General features: G+C 48.7%; 1 protein-coding gene across 1 annotated transcript; it reads right to left on the bottom strand.

Moving 5' to 3' along the window:
* Positions 1-655: 655 nt before the first annotated feature.
* IRF4 (interferon regulatory factor 4) lies at positions 656-15617 on the bottom strand. The gene is made up of 9 exons (XM_075052164.1): positions 15218-15617; positions 13395-13682; positions 12706-12892; positions 11792-11880; positions 11080-11221; positions 9186-9293; positions 7548-7901; positions 3584-3696; positions 656-1501 (listed from the first exon to the last, which is right to left on the bottom strand). Exons 2-9 carry the CDS (start codon positions 13596-13598, stop codon positions 1358-1360), a joined length of 1341 nt encoding a protein of 446 aa, XP_074908265.1. The 5' UTR covers positions 13599-13682; positions 15218-15617; the 3' UTR covers positions 656-1357.
* Between the last annotated feature and the right edge of the window lie 6556 nt (positions 15618-22173).

The following is a 22173-nucleotide window of genomic DNA, read 5'->3' as shown; positions in this document are numbered from 1 at the left end:
ATCTTTAAGATGTATAAATTCAAAGTCCCTAGAACACAAGTCTGCTGCCAGACCAAGTACCAGTTTTTCTTCCTCATTTAGAAAGTCAAGTGAAGTATGTCTGTTAAGCATAGCGTGATCATGTTTTGGAGTTAAAGCTACTCAGATCACACAGTCTGCTTGCCAGCAAGGAAATTTCACTGACATGCATACCCAACAGACCTCTTCTCTTTCTCTTTATAATGGCACCCTATCATTAAAAGCTGCAAACTGCATCAAATTGTACTCCTGCAAAATTTTTGAAAACAAACATTAAAACAAGTATCTCCTTGACTGTCTTAATATGGGAGGCCAAATGCTGCTCTCCTTGAACTCTCCCTTCACATTCATTCAGTACCACTGGAAGGAAGCTGCGAGTGCACATGAAGAGCAGAGCTGGCTCTCTTTAAGTCAGAGGTGGTGGTTATTTTAACCTGGCTCATGCATACGACATCAAAAAAGGGCTACCAGGACCATTTCTGTGCTATTTTCAAGGTCTGACAACTTAACTCTAATGCATACATATATATATATAATGCATAGTAGCTTTCAATCATAAGGAAAATGTAATTTATTTTTAAACCTGCTCTTCGGGACTCTAGAATTCTAGTGGTTAATCCACTAAATCCACAGGTAACATGAGCTGAACGGTCACTTTTCTTAACACAGTACCATAAATGCATCACCTTAGAAACTGCTATTATGGGGGCTAATCCAGTAACAACAGTGGCAGCAACAAAATTCATTGTCAGGACAAATGTCAGTCAGGCATTAAAAAAATATGGCTCTGAAGAATTGCATTGTTTTTAAAAAATACACTGAAATATTCTATAGAAGAATATAGGCATCACACTTATGAATCTAAATTTATAACCACTTACATGTATTAGCTATTCTCAATAAACCACCTACATTTGCTACCCACCTATAGTAGCTACAGTTTCAAATTGGGAACACCGCAAATTTATGTACTTTCCCTGAGATCAGTAATCCAAAATAAATAGCCCTGCAAATGTAACAGTGTAAACTCTGGATTTAAGTCTTCGGTAAGAATCAGTCCTCAAAACCCAAGGAGAACATTAAGCAAACGTAAACATAGCAATATTTTCGTCAGTTTTGAGTTATTCCCAGCAACAGTGGAACCTATGCGAGATGTAGCATCCAAATATTGAAGACCCGTCATTTGTATCATACAATATGGTTGTCCTAGTTCACTTTCCTATCATTGAACCCTTGAACACATCCAGCTGTGATGTGGATCTCCAAATTGCGACCCAGATCTGCTCCTCCACTCTGCATAATCTTTACAGTGCCTTTAAAAACACTCTTTCTGAGGATCTTATTCTTGAATAGAGGAATGGCGAATAGATCTGTGATAATCCTCTGGACTAGTCATAAGTTCTGGTAAATCATAGCCTCTCAGCAGATGTCCACTGTTTTGTTGAGCAAAGTAATACAGCTGCCTGGCAAACATTGGTTCAACCTTGAGAACAGACAAAATGTTAATCAGACATGTGACAAAATTTCATGCTCCTCATCTTAGTTATTTATGCTGGTTTTAAGTTAAAAACGAGGCAGGACAAAACAGTTCTGCTTACCAGAATGGGAAAACGATTTCAGTGGTCTCACTAATCTCTGCTTTAAGCCAGGCTTTGCCTGTTCTGCTGCCAAGTGCCTTGCTAGCTGCGCACACTCCTTACCTCCACAGCCTTCGTTTAGAAGGCACGTACCAGTGACACAAATGATGTATTAGCATTTGCAGCCCCTTAGGCAGCCCCTGGGCGTGAGCAGTGCCTACAGGCCAGACATGTCCGTGGCCACTCGACATGTTCGAATGCACACGCAAAGCGCTGAAAGTCTCGTCTGCATTGTAAAGTACTTTGAGGACTTCACTTGAAATGCTGGAGCGCTCAGATAGACTGAGATACGCTGCCGAACGACTGCGTGTGTTTGAAATCAGACTTCAGTCTAACACCAAGGTTACTCTTATTTCTGTTCATTCAAGCTCTGATGAAGAATCTGTTCAACCACCACGAGGGATTTGTACGATTTAATGCTGCCTTCACTTCTGTCTCTTCAGAAACCACCGTTCCCCCTCAGGGCTTTGGGCTCTGACTGCAAACATTTAAGTTGCACACTGAGAACAAACACCTGAAGCTCTCCTTACTCTCAGGGATGGACAGGTTGGACAACTCTTCTCTACAGCCCTCTCCTGCTGGTCAGCCAGCCCCTCCACTTTAAGACACGGGCACCATTTTGGAGGAAAAACCACGCTGTCTGTGGGTCCCACCTCTGGGAAGGGAGACAGCCAGAAGGGATCGCTGCCTTGGAGCAGCCCCACCGTTCCCCCTTCCCTTCCACCCATCGGCGTTCAGAGGCAGCTGAGCCCCTCCGATCCCACCGGGGGGGAGACGAGAAGGCAGCAGGGCAGGTGAGCCAGACAGCTCCCGGGGCATAGCTGTTTGGTGGGATGGCAGAGCAACACCAGCCCATGAGCTGGGACAGCCCGAGGGGTTGAGCAGGTTGAGGAACAACTGGTAAGGGGGAAGCAAAGCTCTGGAAAGAGCAGGAGGTACAGGCTCACAGGGAAGCTGCCAGGACAGGAGATGGAGAAGGGGGCTGGAGAGGGGATGCTACGAAGGAGGGATGGAAAGCTGGAAAGCCAAAACGGGGATGGAAAAGAGTTTAACAAGAGATGGGGATGGAGAGCTACCTCTAACCATCCCACAGCTTGGGATGGATTTGTGAGCTTCCCACCTTCCACTCCAGAGATTTGCTAAGCAGCAGTGTACCAGTTCGAAAGCTACGCAGCGAAAGGGAGGCCAAGGCTCATGACAGAAGTCTGACTTGGGACCCATGCTGCTACCAAAGGGGCTTTCGAAAAATTAAAAGAGACACCAGTTTTCTTCCCAAGTATGCGATAAGCTAAACCCTACCGCTAACGTGTGCATTATCACCTCTCTTGTGGTTTTATGGGCCAATACAGCCAATTTAGAAAGTACCTGGTCTCAGTCTCCGTCATCACCCTCTCTCAGATAGCATCCCGAAACACGAGCTTTGAGTGTGTGCGAACTGTGGTCAGTCAGCTCAAAAGCTTGCCAGCTACCTTAACCCCGAAGCTGCACAGGCAGCCCCTGCATCCTATTAAGGGCTGAGGTCCCTGAGATGCAGGCTGGGATTCTGGAGCATCTTCAGGTGCAACGGCTGGGAAAGCACCGCATCCTGCACCAGCCTCATAGCCCAAGGAGCTGTGCAACTGGGCTGGCGATAACAACACAGCCCAGCTCTTCCAGGGTACCTTCCAGCTTTAGGTTTTGAAGGGATTTGCAAGTGATCACGGATGACGCTTACACTCTACAGAGAGGGAAATCAGGTGCTCTGCCCTACTGAGGACTACCAGTCAGTCCTTGGCAGATGTGGGGATTCATCCCTGGTCTGGATGGTGGTGCATTTTCAAGAATTTGTTATCTCCCTCACGACCTACACAAGGTAGAAAAGCCTGACTGGCAGCTTCATATCCTCCAAGGAATATGTTTCTTTTAGGTAAGGCAGAAGTCCTACTTACATGGGCTGTAATTAGCTTCCTCTGCCTCTGTGGATCTGGAAATTCCTCCCCAAAGCACAGAGCAACCTGGTATCTCGGCAGTGGACGTCCATGGTGAGCAAAGGCTTGCAGCTCTGGGAAGAGAGAAAGGGCTGCGTTGTAGGTTAACCCTGGCAGGCAGGTAAGCACCACACAGCTGCTTGCTCACTCCCGCCACTGGCATGGGGGAGAAAATTGGAAGGGTAAAAGTGATAAAATTTGTGGATTGAGATAAAGACAGTTTAATAGGTAAAAGAAAAAAAAAAGACAAAACAAAACAAAGAAAAAAGAAGTGATGCAAAAAGCAATCGCTCACCACCAACCGACTGATGCAACAGCAACCTCTGGCAAATTCCCACCCCAGTTTTATTGCTGACCAAGAGGTCATATGGTAGGGAATATCCCTTTGGTCAACTCGGGTCAGCTGTCCCGGCTCTGTCCCCTCCCAACCTCTTGTCCACCCCAGTGTACTTGCTGTGGGGGCAGAGTGAGAAACGGAGAAAGCCTTGATGCTGTGCAAGCATTGCTCAGCATTAGCTAAAACATCCCTATGTTATCAGTGCTATTTTGATCACAAATCCAAACCATAGCACCACATGGGCTGCTATGAAGAAAATCACCTCTATCCCAGCCAAAACCAGTACAGGCCAATAAGAAAGACTTTGTGGATATCTGAGCTCCAAATGGAGGACCCTGGAGCACAGTGGGAGAAGATGAAGTAACTCCAGGGGAGGATGAGAGAGGTCAGGGGAAAAAAAAAGAGGTAAGGAGAAGACACTGAGTTTGGAGACTTTCCCACAGATCAGGGGGAGCTAGTTTTAACACTGCAATTCTTCTATTTGCCTTGCCTCACAAGTCATTTCTTATGCACAAATGGGATGTCTTCCAATTAGTATTTCTACTGGGCCTTGACAGCAGAACCTCCTGGAGCAGACACCGGTGGTAGCTGGGACACACACAAGTGGATGCCCAACAACAACACTGAAAGTAAGGGCTTAGTAGAGCCCGAGACTCAAAGTACTGCCAGGAATGAAATTCAGCCTCAGCTAGACACAGTCATGGAGCCACTGTCACCACTGTGCCTAGAGGGGATGGGGAGGCATGGAAAGGTGAAGTACTTAAGCCATGCATTGAACCTGCAAAAGAGCCTGTGTCTTCTGTGCTCCTTTACTCCCTTCACTAACCCACACCCTTGCACAAAGGGAAAAGGTCAAATGATGTTATTACTCCAATAGTCAAAGTGGCCCCTAAGAAAGATAGCTGGGGAAGCCTTCATAAGAGACTTCCACTTGAACCAAAATCATTATGTTGTGGTTTAGGCACTGTATTTCCTTCCAGGAAAAAAAAAGAAAAAAAAAAAAAAAAGAAAAATGCTTCTAATATCCTCATTAATGTCTGCATTATGTGAAGTATTTCTACATAGTTGATTGGTAAAGATTTCACTTTAATTTATAACCTTGTTCACGCTTTCTGGAAAAAGTTGAAATTAATATTAAAACCAATGTCTTATAATGAAGCACCCCCTGCTATACAGGGAAAGGAGAGTCTTCAAATGTGGCATGACAAATGCACCTTTTCCCAAAACAGACCCCTGCCATTTCTACTCTAACTGCAAGCTTTTCAGACCAAGGTGTGAATCCAGTGGCTACCACAACAGTGTCCCAACCCTCGCTTGGGACTACTGGTCTTACTGGGAGGGTCAGTTATAAGAGTAAAACTATAGGCAGCTCACTTAAAACACGGAGTAAATCATAGTTCTCCCCAGGGTCTCCCTCAAAACCCTGTTTTCCTTTTTTTTTTTTTCCTTTCCCCGCTGTTTTATTTGGCCTCAGCAATTCTCCAAATCCTGAAAACCTGTAGGAGTGCTACACAGCAGCCCGTGGCATGGACCTGGAGAAGAAACCACTTTCCTTCCCACCAGCAGGATAATCGGGGCTTGAGGTCAGCCTTGTGCTTCTCCAAAACCCTCCACTTGCTCCATCTCCCTCTCCAAGCCCAAGCACCTCCTCCAACACCGCAGGGCTCCCCATGCGCTTCCCCAAAACCTTCCCCATCTCCCGCTACTCTGGCTCCAGCCACCCTTCCTTCTGCCAGGCCAACCGTCCTCTGGCTGCCACCCTCACACTCCCAAATTCTCTGTCTCTCTCCTCCTACACTCCACCCAGCCCAATTTACTGCATTTATTACGCAGCACTCCCAAGCGACCATCCACCTGTTTTCTGATTTATTGCCATTTTGGCCTTCCCAACAGTACAGGCTGCTCAACACGGGCCTCGATGCTCCGGCACAGTTTGCATTGCAGGGTCCAGCTCCTCAACGGGGTCCCAACAGCTGTGGTCCACAGCAGTTCTGCATCTGCCCTTTTCTCTGCTGCTCCAGATTTCCTCTCCTGGTAGAGATCTCCTGTTTCTCTTCCCAAGGAAGGCACAGTTTCCTAAGGGGGGAATCTCCACTCTTGCCCGCAGTCTGGGACCTCAGTACGTTCAATTAACATGTAGATGTGATACGCCGATGGCAAGCCACTTACTTACAAACCTAGCTGAGCATCAACACATGCAAAAACTCACTCTGCACACACCACAGGCTATGACTTCAACCACATGCTTGGGTTTGCACAGGCACTGGTGCATAAGTAATTTAGGTGGAGGAAAAAATAACTATTGCTTGAGCTTATCTTTGGGGTTAGGTGTCTAAAAAGAGATGTCCTGTCAACCGTTTGGAAGAACCCAGACTACATCTAAAAAAACACCTGAGAAAAGGGAAAGGGATTTCCAAAACCATCATCAGAGGCAGAATTATACATCTTTAAATTAGCATGTGATTGAAGCCCAAGCTAATACCCTGACCTCAAATTCCCCTTTTTAACTGTCAATTCTCATATCCATATGAGATTTCTCTCTTTAAATTCATTTCTTGCTTGACCATTTTGCTGGGATGGTGCATCAACCCTGGAATATAAAGTTTGCTAAAGCTGTTGGTTTGGGTTTGGTGGGGCTTTTTAATTTTGGAAGGCATTATTCTCCTGAGAGAGTCATGCCCGTGCTGATGCCCTGTTCTAATAGGAAAACACACCAAACCGTAGGCACTCAGTTCACCTATAGCGACGCCACACATCTGAAAGAAGGGCCGATGTGTGTTCCTGCTGCTCGGGCTGTCCTCCGGCACAATGACTGGCTCCCACCAGTTCCGTTCCTCTGGGTGGACAGCTTTCCTCCCTCTAACCGCTCAGAAGTGCTGGGAAGCGGGGTTGAGGCTCTGCCCCTGCCCTCCATGGGCTGGAAGGAGAAGGCACCGTCCTGACGCGTGCCCTTGTCCCCTCTGTACTGCCCTGTGCAAACCCAGACCTTCCCACGGAGCTCTGGAGAGGCAACGTACCTCCTTGCTTAGAGTATTGGGCAATCCTGAAACTCCAAAGCTTGTGAAATCCTTTTCACCCCCAAGGTATCTTTTAAACACTGGCACAGACTGGAAAGAAGGCTTTCTGCTGAAATTCATGCTGGTATTTGTATATTCTGAGCAAGATCTCAGGCTCGCTCTGGGTCAAGCTGAGAGCAGTGCCAGTGCAGACCGCAGACCTACCCAGGACTCACACTAGCAGATCCCAGATCAGGAATCCACTTTCCTCTGTCACTCAGTTTGTGGGAAGACTATTTTGTTAGGTTCCTCCTTACACTTCTTATAGAGATGTGGGGTTTTGGGTGTCACCAGGTGAGCATCAGTTCCCTCCTCCTGGTTTGTGCAGGGGCATTGAACGTGCACAGAGAGCGGAATTTGACAGGATTATTCAGGAGTCAGCTACCCCTTGACTGCACTTGCCCAGAAGAATTGAGGGGTAATTCTTACTGTAATTCATAAGGTAACACAAAAAGAGGACTCCCATAAAGGTGATGTGGAGAGCGACCGGGTGACGTCTCCAGAAACGTATCAAAGCCATAGCGGTAATTACCTGCTAAAAACTGCTGAGTATCAAAGAGCTTGCATGTTTGGTCCCGCTCCAGCTTGTTGGGTCGGTCACTGCAGAGCGCCAGAGGCCCATCCCAGTAGATCCTGCTTTGGCAAAGTCTCTTAGCGTAGAGGCCATCGGGTGCCATCCACAGTATTACTCCTCGTTCCAGGTGGTTCAGTAATTTTTCTATGTTCTTCCTCTGGCCATTATCCTCTGGATAAGGGAAGATAACTTGCTCCAGGCTGCTGACCTCATAACTTTGGCCATGGGATATCCTACAACCTTCAGGACTAGAAGTTGTCACCTCCTTTACCAGTATTTCACGGTAATATAAGCAGATGTGGAGTCGACAATCTACAAGGAGAGAAAAAAAAAAAAATCATTGTGATACATTAGTGTGAATGTTTTATGTTTCAAAGCTGTACTAAGACCAAGAGACAAGTTTGCATGAAATTTCTGGGCCTGGTGGCCACCAACACCCAGAAGACAGGCTCACATTAGCAAAAATCACATAAAGGATATAAATACTAAAACTTTTGGGGCACGGTAGCATTAATGATCTCTCCATTTATTATAAGGGCTACTGATATGGGAATTTGGTGGGAACTAACATCCCGCGAACTTCACATTTCCGTTTAAAAGGAAAAGTCAGCACACTAAAAGTTCATCACATTTTCCAAGTTCATGTCACAATTAAACCCACCAACTCAGTACACTTCCTCAGATTTAACCAGGAAGTAGCTGTGTTTCTCCCCAGATTTTGCATAAAAGAGGCTTCTGCACAGGCGACCTGCAAACTTGCACTCAGCTGCCTGAAGAGAAGTGACTCCTGGCTCCAGCTCCAACAGGGCTGTACCTGAAATCCCCAGCCTTACTTCCAAATGGCCATTCGGTCAACTTGGCTGACCCCTAAGAACTCACACAGCACTGAATATCTATATCTATATAAAAAAAAAATGTGTGTGTATAATACATGTTTATATACACAGACACATATAAACACACATACAGACCCTGATTTAGGAGAACAATCCCGCTTGGGAAACCTGCCGAACGTCACGTTATAGGTTTATCCATTATTTCTGTGAAAAGCACATTCCCGCACCTTCTCCCAGTTACTCAGAAAGTCGCCCAGCATCCGGATGTCTGCAAACCTGGCTGAAATAACTTCCCTTTTCTTTCCCAAATGCCTTTTTTCACCACAAATAATGAAGCAGAGCAAAGCCAGATGGCACCAGCAGGAGCACAGCGAGGTACCTAGGTAACACCAGTTTTTGGGGGGGCTCCTCCCAAATGAAGAACTGAGCTAAAAGCCACTGACTCCCAAAATTTCCAAACTCCCCTGGGAAGGCCTGATTCGGTGGCTCGCTGAAGCAACCCAGCACTAACACCGTGAGCCAGCAAAGCACTTCCATTAACTTTAGCCACCTCCATCCCTTGGAGCTGGGGCTGCAAGTGCTCAAGTATCCTGGAAGAGAGAGGCTTAAGCCAATACACCGAATTCATTCATTAAAGAGGTTTCTTGGTTTTTTCCTTCTTTCCCCTTTCCATCAGAAAGGAGAAAGAGTGCCGGGGCAAGTCAGAAGCGGGAGTCTCTTGTCAAGCTCCCCAGAGAGGCCGGGGGGTTTCGGACCTTACCTGACAGGGCGAGGGCTTCACCAGACCTTATGCTTGGCTCAATCGGGATGCCAGGAGTCTGGGACTCAGGAGGGGCACAAGCATAAAAGGTTCCTGTCACCTGACAACCTGTTTTCACAAACAAAAGTCAGTGACAGCTGCCTAAATCCTACAATAAAAGCTCAGGCAGAGATCACAGCGATGCAAAAGCGAGTCTTTCTGGGGCCCACTAGGAACTCTCTCTCTTCCCCCCTTCTTCTTAAAAAGGTCCTATTTCCCAATTTTTCCAGGTATGCCAACTCTACCAATCTCTCCAGTTGTTATTTGGACTATATTTTTATTTGGGACTGTATTTATATTTTAAGGGAGCATTAAATACTCCCTTAGCATTCAGTATTCCCCCTAGTCCTTTTTCCTTACCTAACATGTTTTTCTATTACAGAAATAATTTACATTTTTAACAGCCCACAGTGCGCTTGAAAGTTGCCTGCATAAAACAACCCATTTCATATAAGAAATTTTACTAAAGATGGGTATAACAATACAGCTGGACTTAACACTGTTTAAAAAGTAGGTAAAGAAAACTGTGCAGCAGGAGATTATTAGGGTTTTATTACCAGGACTACTATTAGACTGTTCCAAGAGATGCCTTTTAGTAAGTGGATTATAACACAGGCAATCGATGTTTTCCTCTGTCTCTTATTGTCGGTAAAAGTCTTTGGAGGATGATGCAAGTGACTTGCAGACAAGTGCGCACTACCGTTCCCAATGGCAGAACCCACCACAATCAGAAGCTGGAGCGATGTGGATAAAAAACACCTACATCTCTTGACGCGTTTTAGAGCCCAATGAGAAAGCCAATACCAGCCACTAACAACTGCCTCCAAATTCAGCAAAATGTCCAAATGTGTGTTTCACTGCTGCAGAGGATGTACTTCAGGGCAGAGTTCATTGAGCTTGCTACCTCAATTTTTTATTAGCAGATAGCTCAACTAAAAGCAAAGGATTCTGCCTAATAATTCCAATATACTGCCAGCAGAAGTTGCAGTGCACTGAGAATTTACTTCTTAGCAGATTTTAGATTTCTCTGCACCAAAGCCTCTAGAGAGCTGTCCTCTGAAAATGTAGTATCTGCTCTAAGAAGTCCTTCCTCACTTCCCATCCTCTCCTGCCCTTCTGAGCCAGCTGCTTCTCCTCACAAAGCAAATGCCTATGTCCTCAGGTGAGTTATCCTGCAAGGGTCTATGGCATACGGTTCCCTTTCTCTTATGTTTCATCCCCTGCAGGCTTCAGCGTTGCCGATTTTCACAACTCAGGCTTTTTCCTAAGGACGCAGAGCTTGGAAAGCCATGATTATGTTAGGCTCTAGTAGTGTGAGATCTTCGGGGAAGGGAACGTCCTTTTATTCTGTTTCTGCTCTACCAGCCCCAAGAGAGACTCAATCCATGACAAGTTGTCTCATTGCTGCAGCACTAAAATAAAGTAATAATTTCAGCTTTCCTCTTGGGAGAATAATGCCATTCTAACCCACAAGGCTGGAGGGAAAACCTCACTGATGTGTGCCTCAGAAGGTCCAAAATCAGAAAGCAAAGCTAAAGGACTATGTGGGGTTTTTAGGGGGGGTGGTTGCCTTCTTACTGCTCAGGGCTTTTGAGACACCTGAGGACTTTTGGGGGCTGACTTGTATCAGCTCAGAGACTGCATAGCCCACACACCACATGTACGGTGGCAGCGAAAGCAAGAGCCAGGACAAAGGCTCTTGCCATGGACCCTGTGACTCTCTTTGAAGGGAACCCAGCACTCCTCTCCGGCTACTTCTGCTAATTCCATTCAAAGCCACGAATAAGGAACCTGAAATCTGCGGTCCTCCTAGGTGACCAACCTCAGCAAGCAACCCTAAACGGGAGCGTCTTACCATTTTCACAGCCAGGCCCTTGCCAGTGATGACTGCGAGCTGCAAAAGGGACGCTGGCACACTGGTAGGGGATGTCGGGATGCGGCTGCTCCGGGGCAAACTCCCTCCAGTTCCGTTCGTGGGGCACCATGTAGTTCGGTACCTATTCAATTTAACGAGATTTTTTTTTTTTTACTCGGCAGCTGTCAAAAACTAATGCTAGGCATTGCATCAGCTTTCACATCTCATCTCCTTGATTTTCTCTGCCAAAGCCCGTGGAGGTCTAAGCACCGCCCAGGCTACACGAATGGCACTTGGCCACCACCACCAATGAGGCTTTCAAACGAACTTCTCACCACTGGTGTAAATAATAAGCAGGGTAGAATAACAAAAGGCAGTCAAAGCATTGCTGGTAAATGTTTGCTTGGAAGAACAAGGCTTCATTGGGCGCTTACATTCTGGCATCAACAGGAATGGCAGTGCACTAATATCTACCGTCCAACAGAAAAGAGCTGTTGCTCAGGGATAAACAACACCAAGGGAAATCAACTGCCCTGTGGCTTCATATGACATTAGAAAAGTTGCTTCTCGATTTCTCAGTTTTCATAATAAAGTTTCTTCCCAGAGAGAACTAGAGAGCCATGCCAGCAAAGACAAACATAGCACATAGCACAGAAATTATGCTGCTGCTCAATGTACAAGCACCAAGCGAAATGCGTAATTAATGTCACACCTGAGATGGTAGTGAAGTGTAAGGAGAAGTTATTGGAAAGGGATGGTTCATCATTAACGGCTGGTCCTCCATGCTGATCTGTTTTGCACCTACGTTCACCAGAGGGATGAAAATAAATTATGTCAACCACATCTTAAGGAAATCTGAAATTGGCACTTTGAAGACAAATCCACGCAACCAGCCTTTGAACAAGCAGAGGACTAAAATGCCCTTCAGCACCCGTCTGGGACAGGATTCCTAGCCCTCCCTTGCAGGCAGCTCCACGAAACAGCCTGTCCCGCCAGGCTCTCCAGTGCCCCACAGGAAAGTGCTGCCCAGCCATTCCCAGTCTGCCACGATGCCCCCCCCGGGCCGTGCCAAGCCTTTGCCTCCCGCAAGCCCTTCCTGGGACCAGGGGCTTCTTGGAGAGCAGGCACTGCCCCCAGCCTCTGCCCAGGAGGCTGCAGGCTGGGCATCCCTCGCTCCCAGCTCTTCCCCCTGCAGCAGTTACCTACTGTCTGGCTCAAAACACTTCTGCTCTTCCCTGTATTCAAAACCTAGATCCAGCAAGCAATTTTTTTTTAATTTTTTTTTTTTTTCTGCCTGTCCCTTGAGCCGCTTGCTTGGCTCTCGCTACACAGAACTGGCAGGGAGGCTCCAGCTAAAAGAGCAATTCCTCCAGCGATGTGCAGGGCGCCTGTCTGCACCTTCTGCAAGGGCTTCCTTTCAACGCTCCGACTCAAACGCCAGCAGTTCTCCTGCAGACGCAGCCTCTTAAGTCATCAGAACAAGCTGCACTTGAGCCCTGCCATTTTGGCTCCTCAAAACACTTTTAAAAAGTGCAGGGCCATTCCATAAAAGCACGCTTCAGTCCTCATATGCTTACAATGAGACATATTCACACTCAGTTACATTGGGAATTTGAGATGCTTTACCTTTTTTAGCTCCTTCTGGTACTATTCTGTACACTTTATAGGGATCTGAGATGTCCAGCTGGCTTCTCTCCACCAGTTCTTCAAAGTCATTGCTCTTGTTCAAAGCACACCTTAATCTTGTCTTCCAGGTAGGGGGATCTGGTTTATCAATGCCCTCTCTGAACTTTCCTTTAAAAAGAGCCCAGGCCTGGAAACATTTCAGATAATCAAAAGAACAAGAAGGAAAAAAAAAAAAAAAAAAAAAGAAAAAGAATCAACTACAAGGTACAAGTCCACAATTCTTGAAACAGCATATACGTGTGTGCTTATATGTGCATGAATTTACTCCCTGCAGACTTAGGCTGAGAAAAAAGCAGCATGGTAAGGTAGGAAAAACAGTTCAGCAGGCACAAGGGAAGGGCGAAAACGATCCAAGACAGCTGTGGAAATAGTGGTGCCGCGGTGCCACAAGCATTTAGCTCCACACGGAGAAGTGGGAAAGGGCGGGTGGTCTCACCCCGCAAACACAGGGGACACCAGGGCACAGCCAGGGCCACCGGGCAGGCAGCCGGCGGCCGCAGAGCACCCAGCAGAGCCAGCCCGCGCAGGTGGGCGGCGAGGACGGGACGGCGAGGGGCCACCGCAGAGCCCCCAGGCGTCCCCGCCGCCCCGGCCGTGTCCCACAGCCCCAAGCCCAGGCTGAGCCCTACCTTGAAGAGAGCGGCGTCCTCCTCGCGGTTGTAGTCCTGCTTGCCGGCGTGTTTCCAGGGGATGCGGAAGATGCTCTTCTCGTCGTTCTCCCACACCAGCCCCGGGTACTTGCCACTGTCTATCTGGTCGATCAGCCACTGGCGGAGTTTCCCGTTGCCACAGCTCACCGAATTCATCCCGCACTCTCCCGGCTCCAAGTTCATGCCACTCGTGTCAGGGGTCGGGCGTGGGGGGGCTTGGGGTGCCTCACCTCTCCGCACACACCCAAGCGCCGGCGCTCTGGGGGGCTGTGGAGGAGGGGGAGAGGGGTGGGATGGGGGGGAGAGGAAAACCCACAGGTCAGGCGCCGGCTGCAGTCCCCGTGTAGAGCCCTGCCAGCGGTCCCCAGTCCCTGGTACCACACGTATCACGCCGAACGGCAGCTAAAGCGTGCAGGGGGGGCCTGGGGGGGGGCCGGGAAACACGGTACAGAGCCTCAGGAAACCGGGCACAGCCCCCCGCAGCCCTCTCGTGCTGCAGACTTTGGCAGACTTCCCCCCTGTCCCGACACTGTTTTGCATGAGCATACACGGGTAGTTGAAATTTTCATTGCAAGTGACTTAAGGCACAAACCCCTTGTCCTGCTCAGAGTTCAACTGGGTTTTTACCTTCTGATCAAAAAAGAAAAAAATTGCATAAAAATGTATTTGCATGCGACAGTGCACATACGCAACATTAGACGCACGCACACGATTTGGAGGGCTTCACATGCAGTTATGATTTATACGGCATCTAACTGTAACATCAAAGTAGTTTTTACAAGCTCACTTAAGCAAGACACATTTGAACACATGATGTCCTATACATATCTACCCCTCCAACTGCTCCCCACAGGCATATATAGTAACATTCGTATCTATATGTTGCAAATACCTAAAAGTGGAAAGACAGCAACCCACAGAGCCTGGCATAAGGGCACCGTCCCCAGGGCCGTGGGGGGGAGCAGCCAGCCACGCAGAGCCCCAGCTCCACGCAGGGTTTGTAGGCACCGCACCGGGAGCGGTGCAGCTCTGCAGCGATGGGCACCCGCCGGAAAGGTCCTGACACGAGGACACGGACACCAGTGACGGGGACCTGGCGTCAGGTTTGTCCCCCCCAATCTGAAAAAGCGCTTGAATGGCCAAAAGCTTAGTTTGGTGGGTTTTTCCTCCCTCCCATTCCATCTAATCAAAAAGTGATTCCTCACCCGCTGGCCTTGCCCCTACACACCGGGAGACTTTCCGAGCCCCTTGGCAGGCAGGTGCACCCTCCTGTGAGCGGGTGGGCAGCTCCGCACCCCTCCTCAGGCAGCAGCACCCCCCGGACACCAAACCCGGTCCCCCAGGGCACGATGTGCCGGGGGGGGGAGGGGGGGGGAGCAGCCGGGGCCACAGCTCACCCCTTCCAAAAGTCCTTTCCCCTCTTAGAGCATGAAGTGGACCCCCCAACACCCGCTCCCACGACGCTCCCCAGGGCAGAACCTTCACCTCGGGAGCAGATAACGGGGTGGGTATTATTTTTTTTGCTTTAAATTAGGGGGGGGGGAGAAAAAAAAAAATTTATTTTTTTTTTTTTTTTTAAAAAAAAAAGGCCCAGCGGCTCGCTCAGGTGCCGACAGCACCAAGCCCAGACGGGAGAAAACCAACCTCCCCGCACCTCCCACCCCCCCCCTCTCCATCCCCGGCCCGTCGGGGCCGCTCTGCCCGGGGCTGGGGGGGGGGGGGAAGCGGGCGGAGCGCTGCGGCGGCCCGCGGGGGGTCTGGGGAGAGATTGGGGGGGGGGGGGATCCGCCGCCGGCCCTTACCTCTGTCGCGGCGCTGGGAGCGGGGCAAGGGGCCGCCGGCTGCTGCGACGGGGCGGACGGCGACTGGGCCGGCGGCACCGGGAAGTTTCTTTATATGATGGAGGGCGTCGTGCCCGGGCGGAGGGGGGGAGCCGGGGGGGGGGGAAGGCGGGCCCCGGCCCGGAGGTGGAGCCGGCGGAGGGGAGCGGGGACTTTGCGAGCTGGAAAACATCTGAGGCAGTGACATATGCCCATTGCTGGTAAACACACGCTGCGGGGGGGGGGGGGGGGGGCGCAGCCCGGCGCCCTTTCTGCGTCCGCGTTGGTTTTTTTTTTTTGTTTTTTTTTTTTTAAATCTATACAGACAGACGCCTATACATAAATAGCATGGGGAAACTCCTACCTGCGATAGCCAGGCGGCTTTTACTGTAAAAGACCCAGCTAGCTACACCCACCAGAAATATTCGAGACGGCGCCGGCCGGGCCGCCGGGGAGACGGCGGGGGCAGCCGCCCCCCCACCCCCGGGGCCGCTGCCCCTTGCCCGCACCCCCTGCGACCCAAAGCCGGCTCGGCCCGGGATGGCGGAGGGGGGGGGCGGGAGAAAGCCTCCCCGAAGCGAAGCGGGGGGCGAGCCGGTGGGCTGGGGGCTCGGGCTGGCCCCCGCTTGGCGGCCCGTAAGGTGTGAAATGGGGGACGAGGTTGGGGGGGGGGGGGGGGAAGCGGCCGCGGGTCCCAGCGAGCCCCGACGGGGCGGCAGCAGCCGCCGGGAGCGGGTCCTGCCCCGCTGAGTGGGGGGATGCTGTGCCGGGAAAGCCCGTCTTAAGTACCGGGTGGTGGGTGACCCACTGGGTGGGCTGCCCACCGAGTCCCCTGTCCTAACGTGGTGGGAGCCCGGGGGGGGGGATGAAGGAGCGAGGTCCGGGCTCGCATGAAAAGTCTTTCTTAGCGCCTTTCGGGTTTCAAACACGTGTTTCGTGCCACGACGCTTTCTTGTTGTTGTTCTGTTTTAACGTCTCCAGCGTACATCCACATCCTTTCTGCTGTAACGTATCAGATCAAAAAACCAGTCATCGCGCGCGGTGCTGGCAGGCCGCCGGTGTGGAGGGTACACGCAGAGTTTAGGATATTAATTGCAAATCTTCAACGCCATCTTCTGAAATTTAAATGTAATTATCGCCACGTTTTGAGGGAGAAGTGAGAAGTGCAGGCGGTTTTAGATATCAGGTTTATAACACACCATCCATCCTCTAAAAAAAGAATTGGCAGTGCCTGTCCGAAATCTTTTCAGTCACGAGTTAAGGCACCTTCAAAACATTGAAATACGTCTTTGAGATTGGAGGTGACTGCCACTGCGAATCAAGATGAGCAACCACAGCTTTACCAAAAGACATCTGAAAGACTTTCTGAAAATCCAATTTTGATTCCTAGGGGCAAGACTGTGTGGTATTCAGGGCACCAACTGTAATTTCATTAAGTATGAAACCACCTTGAAATATATCACTATAAAATGGACACTTCTAATGCCTTCTCTCTTTTGCACCTTTTAAGACAGCAAATTGTGGGCCGGTGTGAAACGTGCAGGTTTGATCCGCATTAGGTCAAACCCTTCAGGGGAAAAAAAGCATCTTTCTCAAATGCTGGAGAATGTTTTGAAAAAAATAGTTGTTCTTGTCCAAAGAAATCCATGTATAGATAGAAAGGTAGATGAGTTACACATTCAGAAATCTTTAAGAGAAGACAAAGTCAATCATAAAAAACCCAGGCAGTACCTATGTGGGAAATATTACCTGGCTGGGTGGTTGGTTGCTGCAAGAACTCTAATAAGAAAACCGTCTCCAGTTGCCTAAAACGTTAGAGGGGATGCTTAAAGCCAGACCCCTACATGCACACTCGGCCTCTGCAAATAAGTCTTCTCATGAGTAAGACATGCTAATCTCATTAGCTTTGCTGACTTCGCTCCTCAGGGTTTCTGGACATCAGCCATTTCCATTTAAAATGGAAAAAAAAAATTTAGGACCACCATTTTGGTCTGTAAAGTAGAAAACTCTGATCAATAACACGAGTGTGGTGTCTGCGTTAAATGCTGCAGCAGCGTGCCAGTAAACTTTCATTGGGTGCTTTTGCATATGCTGAGAGACAATTCCTCCCTAACCAGCCTTGCTGGCGATCTGAACACTTACAGCACCTCACAGCCTGTTCAGCTTTTTCTAGTGATTTCCACACCGTTGCGAGTGCCTGACCCTTCAAACCTTACCCAAAAGCCCCGCTGCCTTCATGGAAGTTTTCTGTGTCAATGACCAAATTGAAGTCCTCTTGTGAAAACGCTCTTGCTGCTGTTTAACCACGGCAGTCACCGCTGGGCCTCCTGTTTTTTCACACTCTTAAGGTCACACTGACTAAAGGCATGCCAGGAAAAGTGACTGTTTCTTCTCAACAGTTGCTCACAAACCCTCAGCGTGTAGAAAGCTGGCTTCTGCTTTCACCAAACTCTGCTGAAGTCCCAGCTGACTCACCTGGGAATTGCACCCGAGGCAGAAAGCAGAGAGAGATGGCAGCTCAGGCTGGCTGCCGGGGGCTCCGTGGTACAGTTCCCTGTCGAAATGTTCAGCGCCGAGCCGAGGAGCACCCGTATTAAACGCTCTTGCGCTCAGGAGTTGACTCCTCCTTTCCTTCAGAGAGGGTGCCTTTGCTCTCCTGGGCGCAAAGCCTCTCCTGCCTCCCTAAAAGCCATGGAGTGAACCCAACTTCCGAGCCGGAGGGACCTGTCGGAAATACGCCGGAGGCAGTAGGTCCGGCGGCAGATACCCTGTGAGGATTGCCCCTCGTTCAGGGGCTCTCCCCGTGCCAGAGACCGCGAAATCCCCGCGGGCACCGGCGCAGGGGGAGTTCCTCTGTGCAGAAGAGGAACCTGCCGAGGGGGGAGCGAGGGGCACCCACTGAGGGGCTGAGGGCTGCCCCGGTTGCGCCGGCCACCCGTCCGCCTGTGGCTCCGTGCTTGCAGGTCGCGGTGGGCAGTAAAGGTCCGGCCCCCCGCGCGCTCGCTGCGACCCGGAGCAGACCCACCGGTGAGCAGCAGCGCGGCGGCGGGGGAGCTCCTTCCCCAGCCGTCCAGCTCTAGTCTTGGGCGAAGACCCTGACCAGGGCTCTTCAGGAACCCAGCAAAGCTTGTGCTGAAGCCCTTGACAAATGACACCAGCACGTGAGTTTTCAGAAGTGGATTAAGCCCCTAAAAGTGGTTTTGGAAAGCCCGCAGCTGCCTGTCTACATCTTTAGCTGCCTCAAACCCCCTTTCCTGAGATGGAGGTGTTCGAAAGGCGCAACACCTTGCTGTTGGCACTGGTTTCCACTGGATGTCTTCTTCCCTCAGAAGTCCTCACAAATCCCCGTTGCAAGTCCCTGTGAGACGATGCCCTCCGCTGCCCAAGGCAGCGGCACAGCTCAGACCCCAAGAATCGGCACTATTAAACCCTCGCAACCCCGCGCTTCAGCCAACAGCTCTCAGGCGTGGGGCTGAGTTCACGAGCCACTTACACAGCAGAGAGACCTCTGTGGATGGCACCGATGGAATTCGGAGACACTGTGGAAATTTGGGGCAGATTCCCAGTTACTTTGATTTATTCCAGCAAAGCACCTGCTCTACAAGCAGTCTAACACAAGTTGCAACAGGCAATTTTAAGCATCGTCTGGTGTCATAAGCGCTCCCTTCTCATTTTGGGAGGGTATTTGCAGTTCCTCTATTTAAAATAGTGACTCCTGAAACAGTGTTAGTTATCATATATCTTCCATATTACTAATTACACAGTCATTTTAAACTGTTAGAAATAAAGCAAACCGGCGAGCATGGCCGTGTCTTTTAAGCAGAAAAGTCTCACAGTCCGGTTGCGATTATTTTGGGTGGATTTGGTGTACATTTTGTTTTCTTTTCACGTACTTCCCCTCCACTTTGTAGCCAAGAATATTTCAAACCGCCTTTCATAAGGCTACCTTCATGCCTCCTCTGCACATCAGCCCGTGCCTGGGACTGAAATAGCCTTTCACTGCATGTGCCAGCACCTGAGAGATCCTGCAGCTTTCCTTTGAAGAGAAAAGGCTGACGGGCACATCCAACCGACGCAGCACGCAAGCAGCAAGGCACCCTTCCCCTCTGCTGGGTCGTCAGGCCAGGATTTTAGAAACCCTGAGTTGGCACCTTCACCCCTGCAAACCAACAGCAAAATTTTTACGGGCTTCCCACTCCTCGGGGCCTCCTGGTTAAGCAGCAGGCTGCTCGGGCGGCTAGTGTTGGGCTGATGGTGTTTTCTTTATAAAACAGGCACCGGAGGGCTGTGTTGCTGGAAGTGGGGGACAAAAGGCTTCAGCAGCGTAAGCGTTGCTGCCCCCGAGGGCTCGGGTCCCATCCGGCACCTGGAGGGAAAGGTCATACCATTGACGTTATACTGCCAGAAGGGAGAGCTCCACCAAGAGCAACACTGTTTGCTGGATGATGGAGACTGTTTTAATGATAATGTAATCAATATATTCGCATCCAATAGCATTCTAAGCATTAATTTACTTTTTCTGGAAATCGGCGGTATTTCCATGCTCTTCCCCCCCCCCCCCCCTTATTTACCCTTCCCCATGTTTTCAGGGATCTCTGGTTATTCTTGGATCATCATTAACATCCTTCCCACTAGCAAGCCAATAACATTTCTATTTTCCCAAATGCCACGCTGAATTGCTGAGCTAGGGTCCAGAGGGCTACAGCTGAACAGCTCTTTCATGACCTGCTTCTGATGCTTTCCGACACTCCCCGCGCTGGCTGGGAAAGGAGATACAAGCAGACTGTGACTTATGAGCAGATGTCTGAAATGAAGAATAACTCGTGTTCAGATTTATGGACTATTTTCTTCAATATGCAGAATATGTGTGAAAAGCCGTATGACTTGGAAATAATCATTCTGAGATTGCGTATCCTTGAGGGCAAAAGCTGCTGGAGGGTATCTGACTTCTATTTGTTTCTATTGCAGGTACTAGAGGTAATTAATAAATACCACTGCTGTCTGAGGAAAATGCCAAGTGCCCTGAGACAGTGTGGGGAAACTGAATGGTAGAGAAGAGATTTTCCTTTGGGAAGCCAGAGGAGTAAAGAGGAGTATGAAGGATAGGATTTGGGTACTGCTCCAGTGTCCAAACCGCTTGTTGTAGCCATCTGGAACCACAAAACATGAATGTTTCCAGTCTAAAACTAATGGGAGGAGTGGGCTTTACTCTTGAGGTGCTCTAGGCTTTATTAATTTTGTAAGGGAGAAAAACCTTGGATTTTGTGTGTCTGCACACAGACACTCATGTGCCTGCATATTGCAGGATGCTGGTAACAATTCCAATTTTGCTAAAAGGTATTTTTAAAGCTCACTCTGCACTCCTTGAAAAGCCATAAGGTAGCTCTGGATTGTCATCAGTCCAAGCAAGACAAGGTGAAGCTTCCTGAAACTTCAAAAAAGACCTGCAGTCACATTTGTGCTGGGCACACAAATCTGATGATTCCGCCAAGTTGAGGAAATGAAAACATGTGAGTGAGTAGTGTTGCGAATCAAATCGTCAACATTATGAATAAAAACAATATTGAGAGTTTGTTGTTGAATGAGCAAGAAATTGGACTTCTTGTATGCCAAGGTTGGTTGTGAAGTGCAGCAGCTTGCCCCAGAGCGGCATCCTTTTCCCCTTCCCTTTTTCTGCATTAGCTCTATTTCTGAATATGGTGTCATCCTCCCTCCCCATCTCCCCAAAGCAGTTCTACCTATGCTAGTCCAACCACCTTCATCAGCAAGCGGCAGTTACACATCTAAAAAAAAAATTGTGGGGAAAAAAAAGAAAAAATTGTTAGTTCTCAAATAAAAAAATAAGGAATGCATGGTTGCCATCACTTAACAAAGTGAATTTCTGAAAATTTCTGAACAGAAATACATAAGTTATTTGTGAAGAATATGTTTGCTTTGTCTTGAAATAATGCCTGCTTAATTCACAGGCAGTCATTGCATATTTGTTATTCCCTGGCACCGTCTGAGCAGCTGACATGTTGATGACCTTCACCTCTCTTCCAGCTGTCCCTCAGGAGTTCAGGCGAGGGAAGGAGCCGACTGCTCAGGGAGATGAGCATCGCAAGGAGCCTGGTCGCTCACCTGGTGCCAAAAGGAAATCTCTGCTCCCACGTGCTTTTGCTTGTTCTTGTTTCTTTGCTTCTTGGCATTTGGTTGAAGAAACCAAAAGCTTCCTGTTTTGTGGAAAGGGGAAACACTCAATTTTCTGAAAAACTCAGATTTTTACCAGTCACCATTTCCATTCTTTAAAATGACATGTATTAAATAACAGTAAGTACCAATCCCTGTTTTTTAAAGGATCACCCCCAACACAAAAGCTTTGGAGAGATAATCTGCCCAGAGGAAGTCTGGGGAGGGTTCTGGCCCTTAAAATAAAAACATTGAGCTGAACATGATGTATTGCTGCAAGAATATAAAATTTACAACAAATAAAAAGCTCTATCATGGAAGCAGATCAAGAAAAAAGCCTTTTTCCTGACTACTTTTAAAGAAGAATAGAGAACTTTTTTAGAAAAACATTTTTTAAAAATTGTTGAGTTTTAATATGAAAACTCAAAACGTGATGTGTTTGATATTTGACAAAACAGAAAAAAAAATCAAAAATCTGTTAGAATTCTCTTTTCAAGGCTTTAAAAATTTACATGTTTTTATTTGCTTACCATAGACAGACTATTTTAGCACTTTTATTTTGGTGCTTTCTGGTTTGCTTAAGTGAAAAAATTTTTATCGTCTAATGATCTCTAGTAAACAAATCGGCCAGTTCTGCCTCATGTTCTGGTGCTGGCCAGGAGATGCTGAGAACAACCTCTCCATTAACTCGAGTAATTTGAGACACATCTCTGCTGGGCAGCTATTGAGGACTGCCAGTATCAAGCGAAGGAAACTAGTCCCCACTAATG

The sequence above is a fragment of the Buteo buteo genome, chromosome 20 (genome assembly GCF_964188355.1).
Source record: "Buteo buteo chromosome 20, bButBut1.hap1.1, whole genome shotgun sequence".
NCBI classification, from domain to species: Eukaryota; Metazoa; Chordata; class Aves; order Accipitriformes; family Accipitridae; genus Buteo; species Buteo buteo.
Note: the sequence above shows the minus strand (reverse complement) of the source record. Positions and strands in the feature narration are given on the sequence as shown.